Here is a 13,239-nt window from a genome sequence, read left to right on the forward strand (position 1 = left end):
AGTTTATTGGATTAAAGACTTCAACTCCCAGGATGCCACACTTCACGACTTCCTGGCGCTTGGCCTTATGGGATCTGTAGTGCCCCGTGAGCTGCCACAATCTCCTCAGACACCGCCCCGAGGGGAGCTCTCGGGCTCCCTCTGGAGGAAAACCGTTAGCCGGGGCCAGGCTGCCGTGCGAGTTACCGGGCAGCTGCGGCGGCGGCGGCTGCTGTCGCCGTCGCCGCCGGAGACGGCTCTCGGGTTAGTGAGCTTCGGGCTAGTGTGGGGTGGGACCCAGCGGAGACTCAGTGCCGTCCCAGGACCCGGCGCTGAGGAGGAAATTACAGCGCCCTGGGCCCGAGCGATAATGCTGGGAGGAAGCTGAGCAACCGCGCGCCGGCGCCGATAGTGGAGTCTCCTCGCCCGAACGTCAACATAGCTAGAGGACTTTCCCCGACTTCACCTGCCCCACGGCGGCGACGGCGGCGGCGGCGGCGGCGGCGCCGCTCCTGGTGGCAGAGGTTGGGACTCCAGAAGCAGCAGAAGAAGCGGCGTAGGCGGCCGCGCTCGACGCCACGGTCGCAGCCACCCAGCATCCAGAAGCCCTGTCCCCCGCAGGACGAGGTATGCGCGGAGGCTGCGGCTGCGGCTGCCCCCGCCGCTGCCTCTGCCCCAGCCCCTGTAGCTCTAGAGTCTCCTCCCGGCCAGTCTCCGTTGCCTGCACCCGGAAAAGCTGGACCTCCGAGGCCGCCCCGCCGGCGGCGTCGGCGGCGGTTAATGGAATTCGAGAACATCATGGCCAACACTCTGCTACTGAAGGCTCGTCAAGGTGGGTGCATCCCAGGCGCACGGTCTCCCTGCAGGTAGTGCTTTCTAGGAATTCCAGTCCTTCAGAGAATCCTGATCTCGGTGGGTCGTGCACATTGTCCTCTTAACGGAGCTTTTATCCCACTGGAACCAATTCTGTGTTCGTGTTGCTGCTTGCCCTGGTGTCAGCAAGTGGTCCGTCTGGGCTAACCTTTGTTGTTTTGAAAAAGCAGCGCTTGCTTAAAATGCAGTAGGGGCTGAATTCCATTCCATCCTCAGCATTGCTAATCTGAAAGACAAGAGTATGGAAAGGTTTGAAATGCATACTTCCTAGAATTTCTGGATTATCCAGGCAAAGGTACCTGGGACGGAGATGCATGAGAATTTTAAACGTGTTCATTTCACAGAACTCCGACTAGTACATTCTTTGAGAAAAACTAATGAGTAACAGAAATGTTTTTGATCCTTGTTTTTGTTTGTTCCTTTAAAAAATTGTTTGTAGCACCATTAAAAGTCCATTTATGTCCCAAGTGCTTTTCAGGAGGAAGAATCAACACTGGAATTCTTCAACACTGGAAACCTAACCTTAAAAAACCTTTCCAAAAAAAGAAACGTTTTAAGAAATTCCTGAAGTTGTAGTGAGTGGTGTCTAGAATTAGATACCAAAGGAAGCACTTTGAAACTCCTGTGAGTAAAGAGCAGTGAGAGGTGGCTGAAGCAGGAAGATCCTAAGTTCAGTGGCAGTCTAAGCTTCATAGCATGTCTTCAAACTTACTGAGTAGTGGAGGCTAGAGGTATAGTCAAACAAACATTTGCGAAAAAAAGAAAAAAGTTATCACCCTTTCAATGTTTGTGCGTAATAATACTATTTTGAATAGAAGAACTAAGAATGAGTGGGAAGAGAACCAGGGCTTGGCTTTTTTTTATAAGGCAGCTAAGAAAGACTGAGAAATATGCACTCTTTTCTCTCTCAGTAGAACATTGACTGTTCAACTTGTCCCTCACTTCAAACTCTAAATTGGTCCTGGAAGGAGCTCCTTAATGGAAATCAGATCTGAACAATTTTAGGTGTTTCTTCCCTTTCTACCTTCATATCTGGGTACAATGTCTGAAAAATGGGAATATTACAATGTTGCAGAGATTAGATAATGGTATATCCTCTTTTTAGAGACAGGGTTTCTCTAGTACCATTGGCTATCCTGAACTCACTTTGTAGACCAGGGTGGTCTGGAATTCAAAGAGATCTCTATCCCTTTGCCTCCCTGAGTGCTGGGACTAAAGGCATGTGCCAACACGCCCAGCTTGGTGTATCTATTTTAAAAACCCACAAGAACCTGGGTTCAGTCTCCAGCCTTTATGCAAAAAGCCAGGGCATGATGCTTATAATTCCAGCCTTGGAAAGGCAGAGACGGATAGATGCCCTGAGGACTTTCTGATTAGCCATTTTAGCATAACTGGCAAGCCCAAGTCCTAACAAGAAATGCTATCTCAAAAACAAGATGGGACCTTGGGTGATCGTCTGTTGGTAAGGTTCTTGCTGCACAGACACGAGGACCAGAGTTCAGATCCCATGCACCCTCATATGTACTTGATGAAGTGTCAACAAGGAGATAGAATAACTGTCAACTATAACTGTAAACCCTGTGTGTTTGGGTACACACACACACACACACACACACACACACACACAACACACATATATACCTACCTCCTTGGGGTTGGTTCTCAATCGTTCTACCAGATCCTTCACTGACCGAACCTAGCAATTAAGTCCCCAGCACCATAGAGAGACAGAGTGGGAGAGAGACAAGCAAAGCCTACCATCTAAACTTGTTCCCTCACTTGCCCAGGATATGGATTTGGGATTTTCCACAGATGTAGGAAAACCATACCCTCAAAAAGGAGGAAAGGAATACTGAGCCCTATTCACGGGCCTGATATCTGTCTAGATGAATAAGCCCATTTAAACTCCACAGGAGCAATCTCTCTAGAAGCCAGAGGCCTGAGATCTTAGAAGTCACCTGTCCATGAATACCATGACAAGGAAGCAGTGTACTTAGACTCAGTGGCAACCTTGTCCTTCTTGGGTATACCTGTGAAGATCAGACCATCTTTGCTGGATGATGGATCTAGTCTGTGTGGCATGGCCTTCTTACATTAGGGATGTGGCTGCCGCTGAAGCAGTACCATTCATTTACACTAGCAAATGCTTATTAAATGTTTATTTTTATTTTTAAACATTTTTATGATTTTTTTAATTTTGTGTTCATTGTTTTGCCTGTCTGTGTATCTGTGTGCAAGTGTTGGATCCTCTGGAACTGGATTTACAGACAGTTGTGAGCTTCCATGTAGGTGTTAGAAATTGAACCCAGGTCTACTGAAAGAGCAGTCAATGTTCTTAACCACTGAGCCATCTCTTCAGCCCCCTAATTTTTTATTTTTTATTTAATTTAATTTATTATTATTACTATTTTGGTGTTTTAAAAGATAGGATTTCTCTCTATAGCCTTGGCTATCCTAAATTCACTTTGTAGACCAAAGTGGCCCCAAACTCACAGAGATCCACCTGCTTCTACTTCCCCGTGTGCTGGGATTACAGGTGTGTATCACCTCGCCTGGTTGCTAATTTTTTATTTTTACTTTTTAAAAAGATTTATTTATTTATTACATATACAGTGTTCTGCCTTCATGTCCACCTTCACACCAGATCTCATTACAGATGGTTGTGAGCCACCATGTAGTTGCTGGGTATTGAACTCAGGACCTCTGAAAGAGCAGATAGTGTTCTTAACATCTGAGCCATCTCTCTAGCCCTATTTTTATTTTTTATACTTTAAGGCAGACTTTGTTGGGGAAAGTAGTGAATGTTTTGAACATGTTAACGTAAGGTGTTCTGGACAGTGGGCTTGTTGAATTCAGAGCTTGTAGTCTTGAGATTTGTAATAGAGTATGTGAGGAGCACAGATGATTGAAAGAGCTCTTGGGCCTATACCTGCCTCCTCTGTTGTAGCAGAGCTTTCTCCTGAGCTTGGTCAACGTTCAATGTTCTCACAGTTTAACAAACCACTGCGTTGCAGACAGAGCTCACCAAATCTCAAGGAAATTTGGCCTTCCTCCCAGTTTTCTGAGTCTTAGTTGACACTTAAGCTACATTACACAATTGGATGAAAGTCTCTCAGAGTGTTTAAGATTAAAGATTTGATTTCTCTGACTTAAGGAAAGTTTCAGTTATAACAGGTCTTTTAAAAACATTGCCGGTTAGCTCTTTGTCCATTCCAGTTCCATCATGAGTGCCCTTGTGCTAGTTAGGGTTACTATTGCTTTGATGAAACACCATGATCGAAGCAACTTGGGGAGGAAAGGGCTTATTTCAGTTTTCACTTCTAGGTGACAATCCATCACTGAGAGAAGTCAGGGCAGTAACCTGGAGGCAAGGCTGATGCAGAGGCCATGAAGGAGTACTGCTTACTGGCTCCTTCCTCTTGGCTTGCTCTGCTTGCTTTTTATTTTATTTATTTATTTTTTTGGTTTGTTTTCTTAGAGACTGGGTTTCTCTGTGTAGCCCTGGCTGTTCTGAAATTCACTCTGTATACCATGTATACCAGGCTGGCCTCAAACTCAGAGCTTTGCCTGCCTGTATCTCCTGAGTGCTGGGATTCAAGGTGTGTGCCACCACTGCCTGGAACAAACACCTTACTGTTAAGCAACAACCTTCCCTTTCTTGTTTATCCCCGAGATCACACATTAATGAAGATATCATGTGGAGGAATTTTAATTCAGAACCTGGCTGCTCTGGCAAGAGATCACATCCAAAGACCTTCTAGGTCTCTGTGATCTGGTTGGAATACAGAAATGCCTTTAATCTAGGATACAGGCAAGCAGATCTCTGAGTTCAAGGCCAGCCTAGTATAGAGCAAGTTTCAAGTAAAGAAAAGCTTAGGTCCAGGCATGGTACATTCCAAACAATGAAGGTAAAGATAGTTTGTAGAAGGAAGCATTCATGTTTGAAAGTGATGCCTAATTGAGTGGCAGAAAAGGTGATGAATCAGAGAAAGATTTGACACAATAGGATGCGCCCACCTCTCAGAGAAGAGAGAGGAATGGGAAGCTACATAATAGGCAATGCAGAGAGAGAACTCATGTGAAGGCTGAATGAGCCAGAGAGAATGAGAAGGATCCAGGAGATTAGAGCAGATTGCTAGAGACAGTTTGAGGCCAAGCAAAGCAAATTCAGGTGCCAAGAAAACAGCCAAATTGAATAAATCAGCTAGGAGAGGAGTTTGAGCCAGAACAGCTAGCTCAGAACCAGCCAGCTCAGAGCTCAGTAAGAACAAGAAAGGGTGAGCTTAAGTCTCAGAGACTGAAAACATTCTAGGACAGGTTAGATGGTACGGAGGCTAGAAGCTTCCAGGACTAGGCCTAGGTTAGCAGAAGGAGGCAGTAAGCCCCTAAGACAATATCACAATATAAAACATTTTACAAACTTAAAGTCATACAGCCTTTAAACATTCAAACACTTAAAATGCAGTCTTTTAAAAAATACTTATTCTCTTAAAAATCTAAAGACTTTTGTGGTCTCTTTTTGGAGCTCCTGTCCTCTCCAGGTCTTTCTATTTCTTCCTCCTTTCATAAAATTCCATGCATTCTGCCCAAAATTTGGCTGTGAGTCTCAGCCTCTGCTCGATACTTTGATCAGTGGAGTCTTTCAGAGGCTGTTTGTGGTTGGCTCCTGTCCTGTCCCTGTCTTCTCCTGCTTCCAGTGTCTATCCCCTTTGCCATTCTGAATGAGAATTGAGCCAAAAAAAACTGGGTCCTGGCAGCCCTGCAGAGATTGATAACCCAACCAAGGACAATGCATGGAGAGGACCTAAAAACCCTTGCTCAGATGTAGACCATAGACTCAATCTCCAAGTGAGTTCCCTAGTAAGGGGAGCAGGGGCTGTCTCTGACATGAACTCAGTGGCAGGCTCTCTGATCACTTCGCCCTGGGGGGTGCCACCTTGCCAGGCCACAGAGAAGACAGTGTAGACAGTCCTGATGAGACCTGATAGGCTAGGGTCAGATAGAAGGGGAGGAGGTCCTCCCCTATTAGTGGACTAGGGGAGGGACATAGAGGGGAGAAGAGGAAAGAAGGGCCCACAGCCGGCATATAAAGTGAATAATAATTAATAAAAAATGAACAAAAATCCAAAGACTTTAAAAATATAATGTTTCTCAACTGTGGGCTCCTATAAAATAAAAAATAAATCAAATACTTTCTTACTTCAAGAGGGAAGAACCAGAATACAGTCAAAACAAATCAAAGCAAAGCTAAATTTGAACGGTGTAAATAACTCAATATCTAATGTGCGGTATCAACTCAAGATTTTTTGGGTTCCTCCAAAGGGCTTGGCTAAGTTTCTGGCCCACTCTCTGCAGCTTGTCTTTGAGGTTCTGGCTGGCTCTACTCCACTGTTAGCTGATGCTCTTGGCAGCCATCCCATGGTTCTGGCATCTCCAAAACTGCTGGGGTCTCTTGCTGCAGCCAGGCTGTACTTTCACCAGTAGCCTCTCCTGGGCTGTCTTCAGGGACTCCAGCCCTGCCACACAGTACCAAGCCTTAGCTGCTCTCCATGACCTTTCCATGCTGTCAAAACCAGTACCAGTTGTGTGACTTACACTGCCAAGTCCAGCTGCCAGCACAAGGTACAGCCTTGGCCACTTCTGGAGCACAGCTTCTGTGTGCTGGCCTTGAAACACTTCCCAGAAGACTACACCTCAGTGATGCTGGTCTCTTAATTATAGCTTACTCTTCAGTCCCAACTAACCAACATCTATTCAAAGCAAAGGTTTTACTTTAGTAGTTCCGGTCTTTTGTTAATTACAGCAATTTGGCCACAACAGATTCTTCACACAAATGGTCTTGTAGAGTCTTTGCTTTAGAAGTTTCCCTCTAAAACTTCACAAAACAGGCTTTCATTGTCTGTACTGCTCTCAACATTATCTTCCATGCTCCTACAGAACAGCTCATTGAGCTCTTAACACTCTATAGTTTTTCTAGCCCAAAGTTCCAAAGTTTTTTCCACAATCCTCCCCAAAGAAACATGGTCAGGTCTGTTACAGCAATACCACACTATCCTTGTACCAACTTCTGATCTAGGTAGGTTTACGATTGCTATGATGAAACACCATGACCAAAGGGGAGGAAATGGTTTATTTCAGCTTAAACTTCCAAATAACAATCCATCAATGAGGGAAGTCAGAACCTGGAGACAGGAGCTGATGCAAAGGACATGGAAGAGTGTTGCTTACTGGCTAGCTCAGCCTACTTTGTTAGAGAAACTGGGATCACCAGCCCAGGGGTGGCCACAATGGGCTGGGCAATTACTAACTAAGAAAATGCACTACAGGCTTGCCTACAGGCTGATCTTATGGAGGCTTTTTAAAAAATTGACATTCCTTCCTCTCAGTTGACTATAGTTTGTGTCAAATTGACACAAATAGCTAGCACAGCCCTCTTCCCAAGTCTTCTAAAGGCTTTGCCCCATGTTCAAGTCTGTCTGCATGTGATCTTTACAGGGAGGTCTCCTTTAATGCTACCTAATCACAATAGTATCTTCCACCTTTTCCCTTCAAAATTTCCCTTCAATTTTATTTCATATTTTTTACATTTATAATATTGACTAATTTTTTCTAATCACTTATTATTGTATGGCTTATTCATCTTCTCTCCCAGCATGGTGTGGTGGCACATGCCTGTAATCCCAGAGGCAGAGACAGGCGGATCATTTTGAGTTCGAGGACATCCTGGTCTACAAAGTGAGTCCAGGACAGCCAGGGATACATAGAGAAACCTTGTCTTGAAAAACCAAGCCAAATCAAACCAAACCAAACAAAAAGAACCAACTTCTCCTCTCTCTTACTTAGGATATAGGGGGGTTGGGCTGGAGAGATGGCTCAGCAGTTAAGAGCATTTGTTTCTCATGCAGAGAACCTAGATTTGTTTCCTAGCACCCACAGTGTGGCTCATAACCTTCCATAATTCCAGTTTCAGGGGATTTGACACCTTCTTATGATCTCTATGGATTCCAGGCATGCACATGGTGCAAGTATATAAATGTGGGCAAAATAATGATATGTAAAATAAATCTAAAAATTTGTTAAAAGAATATAGAGGGTGAACTTTATAATTGTTTTGGGGGATAGAACACAGGCATCTGTGCTCGTATATACTCTCATAACTGAATTCTACTTCCACCACAGACTGTGTAGTTTCTTAAGACTTAAAAAAAAATATTGTATGTAAGTCTCTGCCTGGCTCTATAGTGTGTGTGTGTGTGTGTGTGTGTGTGTGTGTGTGTGTGTGTGTGTGTTGTGAAGTGTCTATAGAGGCTAGAAGAGGATATCGGGTCTCCCGGAGTTGGAGTTATAGGCAGTTGTGCTACTGAATGTGGGTGCTGGCAGTAAAACTCAGGTCCTCTACAAAAGAAGTATGCATCTTTAACTGCTGAACGCTGTCTCCCACCACAGTTTTTCTTTTCTTAATTGACCCCTGCATTTCCAGTACTTTGAAGATATTTGACATATGGTGGGTGTTTGGTAAATATTATTTAAAAATAAATACATCTGCTAAACCAGTGTTTATAAGTAGCACTGTACAGTGTGTCATGTGGGATCTAGTTTATAAATTTGGAAATGGAGACTGGAGACTGAGGAAGTTTATACTTCATGAAGCTGATGTCTAGTTGAGGCAAATTATTACAAACTTTATTCATCTTATGTAACCAATCTATTTACTCAAATGGTAAGGTATGTTAAAGACAGTAGCATTTACAATACGATATTTTTGACTATGAAAAAAGTATTTTCTATTGTATATTCTCTATATATGTTTTAATAAAGAAAGCTTTTTTTTTTTTGGCTAGGTGTGATGTTATAGCTGTGTAACTCTAACATAAAGGATGTTAATACAGAAGGATCCAGAATTCAAGGCCTATCTGGACTACATAGTGAGACCCTGTCTCAAAAGCAAAAACAAAGCACAAATTGAAATATAAATTTTTTTTTTTTCAAATTTAACAGGATTTAGCAAAAAGACTGGTCGTAGTAAAAAATGGAAGGAACTCCTGAAGTTGCCTCCAGTCAGCCAATGCAATGAGCTAAGATCCTCCATCGGTAAGTAAGTAGCGCTTTCTTGTGTCTGACACCGCATCACTACTTAGATGTCACTAGTTCTTCAGGTCTATATTTGCGTTAGAAATTTTCTAATAAATTATCTGCATAAATTCATTGGTCTTTTGTGTGTAGGAGAGATTTTAGATTTTCTAGAGTGCAGTTATGAAAGATTATTGCAGACTTTTTCATTAACAAAAACCAGTATATATTGAGGCTACAGAGTTGGCTTAGTGGTTAAAGGCACTTGCTGCTCTTGCAGAAGACTCAGGTTTGGTTCCCAACATCCACATTGTGCTCACAACTGTCTGTAGCTCCCAATCTAGACATCCTCTTCTGGCCTCCTCAGGCTCTATGCACATGTGCACAAACATATGTGCAGGCAGAGCACCCATACAACTAAATTAGAAACAAATTAATCTTAAAAAATTTTAAAAATGTCTCTTTGCACAACAGTGCAGTGCCTGTGGAGACCAGAAGAGAGTGTTGGATATCCTGGAGCTGATAATTATGAATTATGAATTACAGTGTCTGGGCTAGAAATTGATTGACTCCAAGTCCAAGTGTCCAAGCTGATGTAGGTAGTTATCATGACCACAGCCGAGTCCCATTTTGGTACCTCTTTTTGGCTTGTCTGTTTCATGGGCCTTGAAGGCCAGAAATCTAGGGCTACCCATTTTCAAAGCATTCTTGGCTTCTGAGACTGCTGTCCAAATAACTCAGAAGGAGAAAGTAACAGTCTCTGCATTCTTACTATCCTGGCTCGGGCCCAGCAAGTGTTAGGTTACTAAGAGGAAACGTGTTGAGGGAAGTGTTGAGGGAGCACATGGTGTCCTCCTAGGGAAATGTGAAATGGTGAAAGTGCTCTAGATCTCAGAGTACAATGTGCATGAGATAGAGACAGGGCCCTGTAGTGCTTGATTTTAAACTGTTTTATTTGGGGTTCCTTAAAGCCTCTCCCTTCCAACTCCCTAGCCCTAAGTAGGAGAGAGAAGGTTAGTGGGAAGAGGGGCACAGACCCCTTTACTTCTCCCGGCTGTTTAGGATCAATGGGTTCTTTTAGGGCTCTAAAAGATCTCGTAAAGAGAAAAGGCAGTCGGCAGTCTCCTCCAAGCTGTACTGGAAGCGTTTCTCTCTGTCAAACCACACCGTTTGTGTTGTCTTTTTAAACTGCTACGTGCCACACTTGCTCTTTCCGGGCTCTCCTTTTTATATTCGCAAAGCCCTATACCACGCCTCTCTCTATGCTGCAGTGCTGCACAAGGCACAAGGTAGGCCATTACCAGCTGGCAAAAGCCATGCCCCATGCAAGTTCCTCTGGGCTTAGACATTTCAGGGTACCGTCCAGATTTTCTCCTTTAGGTGGAGACAGAGTCTCTCTTTGAACTGACCTAACCTTAGAGAATTAAATCACTAGTTGATAGTGACTTAAAAATAAATAAATAAATAAATAAACAAACAAACAAACAAATACATAAATAAATAAATGTGCACAGTTCAATCCTTTCTTTAGATATATTTTTTGAGATGTGCATTTATGTAGGCCATGCTGGCCTGGAGCTTGCTATGTAGACAAAAATGACCTTGAACTTCTGATCTTGCTTTTGCCTCCCAAGTGCTCAGATTATGGACTTATACTGCCATACATGGTGTATATAATGCTAGGGATGGAACCCAAGGGCATTGTGCATCTTATATAAGCACTCTGCCTACTGAACTTAATCCCAAGCTCCCATGCCTAGACATTTCCATGCTTAAACCCAATGATCTAAAACTGGAATGGTTTAGACTTCCAGAATTACTTGATATTAATCAGCTCTTTTCTGGAGGGATTTGCTATGGTTTGTTCACTTAACTTTAGAGTTACTTTTGGAAAACCAACTAATCAGGGCAGGAACTCAGGATAGGAACCTGAGGTAAAAACTGAAGCAAAGGCTGAAGAAGAAAGCTGTTTACTTTGAGTCATGTGTTTACATAAGCTTGCTTTCTAGGGCTTGCTCAGTTTTCTTTCACGTATACCCAGGAGTGGAACAACCCACAGTGAGCTGGGTTCACCCATATCCATCATTAATCAAGAAAATGGCCTATAGACTTATCTATGGGCCAATTTTATGAGATGTTTTCAATTAAGATTTACTCTTCCTGGGACTGGAGAGATGGCTCAGTAATTACAAGTGCTGGTTGCTGTTACAAAGGACCTGGGTTCAATTCCCAGCATCCACACAGTGGCTCACAAACATCTGTAAGTGCAATTTCAGGGGATCCAGTGCACTCTTCTGACTTCCAAGCATTTATACACATAAAATAAATCTAAGTAAGATTTTCCTCTTCCTAGTTACGTCTAGTAAGATTTGTGTCCATTTGACAAAAACTAACTAGTGTAGCCATTGCTAGGGAGTAGCTCCTCCCCACCTCCACATTTTTTTCCTTCCCTCCATTCCCTTCCTTTTCCTTTTCCTACCTCTCCTCTCACTCCCTCTCTTCTTTTGTTTTTAATAAGCGTACAAAATAATGGTCCTGTGCAGTAAAGGACTACTGGTCTTTATTCCCAACATTCAGGAGGCAGAAGCAGAGGTAGGTGGATCTGTCAGTTTGAAGCTACCTTGGTCTAAGTTGGAAGTTGCAGGCCAGCCAGGACTACTTAGTGAGACTCATAACAAACCAACAAAGTAATTGTTACATTTTAAGCCATGTATATCATTAGATTTTGTTCTTATTTGCCTTCCCTGCTACTGAACATTTCTTGCGGAAGGTTGACTTGTTCTAGACATGCTTTTGTTTTATTTTCTTTTTGACCCAATGCTGGGACATTAGGGCCTTATTCTCAGAACAATATTGTTGAGGTAAGGAGAGGCAAGGGATACAATATTTTTTATGGAAAAGAAAAAAAAAAGTAACCATGAAAGGGGAAGTTAAAATCATTAATCATAAAAGCACAAACAAATCAGTAAACATAAATATTTTAAATTTTCTTTGCAAGTATAAAAAATATGGATGTTTTTAAAGTTCTGACTTAGTACATTGCTACATATGCAATATTCTAGATACCCATGGTGGATGCAGTCATAGAAAGTTCCTTTATGCTCCTGTCTTCCTGGTAGATGGCCACCGTCAGGGCTTGTCCATCTCCTACATATTTCATTGTAGAGAAGAACAGTCTGTTTCAAGTTAGGCTTTGCAAATCCTTACAAGTTCTAGTTGTCTTTGGCTCTGCCTGAGTGTTGGTTGATTGGTTTTATTTCTTGAGAGAGGGTCTCATCACGTAACTCAGACCGGCCTTCAATGACTAAGCCTCCAGAGTGCTGGGGTTATAAGCATGTGCCACCACAATCAGTTCTGCCTGTTTTGTTCTGGATTGTTTATTTATTTATTTATATTTGTGTGTATTATGTGTTTGTACATGTTTGTGTATGTGCATGCGGAGGCTGGATATTAGGTGTCTTCCTTGATCATTCTCCACCTTATTTTTTGAGACAGAATCTCTTGTTGAACCTGAAGCTTGGCAATTCAGCTAGAGTGTCTGGCAAGTGAGCCCCTGGAATCTGCCTGTCTTCACCTCTTCAGCCCTGGGATTACAAGAACACCCACCATGCCCAGGTTTTTATGTGGGTGCTGGGTATATGAACTCAGATCCTCATGCTTTTGTAGTAAGCACTTTACCAACTCAAACATCTCTCCCAGCCCCTGCTTGTGTCTTTTAAAGGCGATAACTCAATTTAAATTAGTAAACAGAACAGTAGTTTAGAAATAATAATATAAATACTATTTTTGATTTTCATTGTATTAAGTGAAAATAGAATGTAGATTCAGAACAGCTTTTAGTGGGTAGTAACTACTATGTTTATTTCTCCCTTTTACCCAGAAAAGGATTTTATCAGCCTTTGTGACAAGCAGCCAATGGGAAGGCTTCTTTTCAGACAATTCTGTGATACAAAACCAGATCTAAAGAGGTGCATTGAATTCTTGGATGCAGTGGTAAGTAATTCATTTCAGGATTGCACTGTCCAACTTTGTGCTTTTTAATATTAAAAACTGGATCTGGCAGAGTTGGTAGTTGTCTTGATGTCCTATTTCCCTCCTTCTCTCTATTTTTGAGGTAGATTCTCATTGTGTAGCCCACACTAGCCTAGGCCACACTTGGTAGGTCAGGGCTCATACAATGTAGCCTGACCTGGCCCTAGACTTGTAGTAGTCCTTTTGCCTCAAACTCCTGATTGCTGTGCACATTCTTCCTGGTTCCTGATGAGTACTTTTTGTATATGAAAAAGCAGCAAGGGATGAAAACTTCTCTTTATCTTT

The 13,239-nt window shown here is 42.7% G+C and overlaps 1 protein-coding gene across 4 annotated transcripts in view; it reads left to right on the forward strand.

The window, feature by feature from the left end:
- Window positions 1–174: 174 nt before the first annotated feature.
- Window positions 175–13,239, forward strand: part of Grk4 (G protein-coupled receptor kinase 4) — a 63,645-nt gene continuing 50,580 nt past the window's right edge. For 3 of the 4 annotated variants that reach the window (XM_055624099.1, XM_055624101.1, XM_055624100.1), the window contains exons 1-3: window positions 175–811; window positions 8,851–8,943; window positions 12,803–12,915. In XM_055624099.1, the coding sequence (XP_055480074.1) occupies window positions 760–811; window positions 8,851–8,943; window positions 12,803–12,915 (258 nt within the window). In that variant the 5' untranslated portion in view covers window positions 175–759. Of the gene's footprint in view, window positions 812–8,850; window positions 8,948–12,802; window positions 12,916–13,239 lie in introns of those variants that run through there. The other variant, XM_055624103.1, reaches the window with a different exon arrangement.

The sequence above is a fragment of the Psammomys obesus genome, unplaced genomic scaffold (genome assembly GCF_907164565.1).
Source record: "Psammomys obesus unplaced genomic scaffold, mPsaObe1.curated_primary_1811, whole genome shotgun sequence".
In the NCBI taxonomy this organism is placed as follows: Eukaryota; Metazoa; Chordata; class Mammalia; order Rodentia; family Muridae; genus Psammomys; species Psammomys obesus.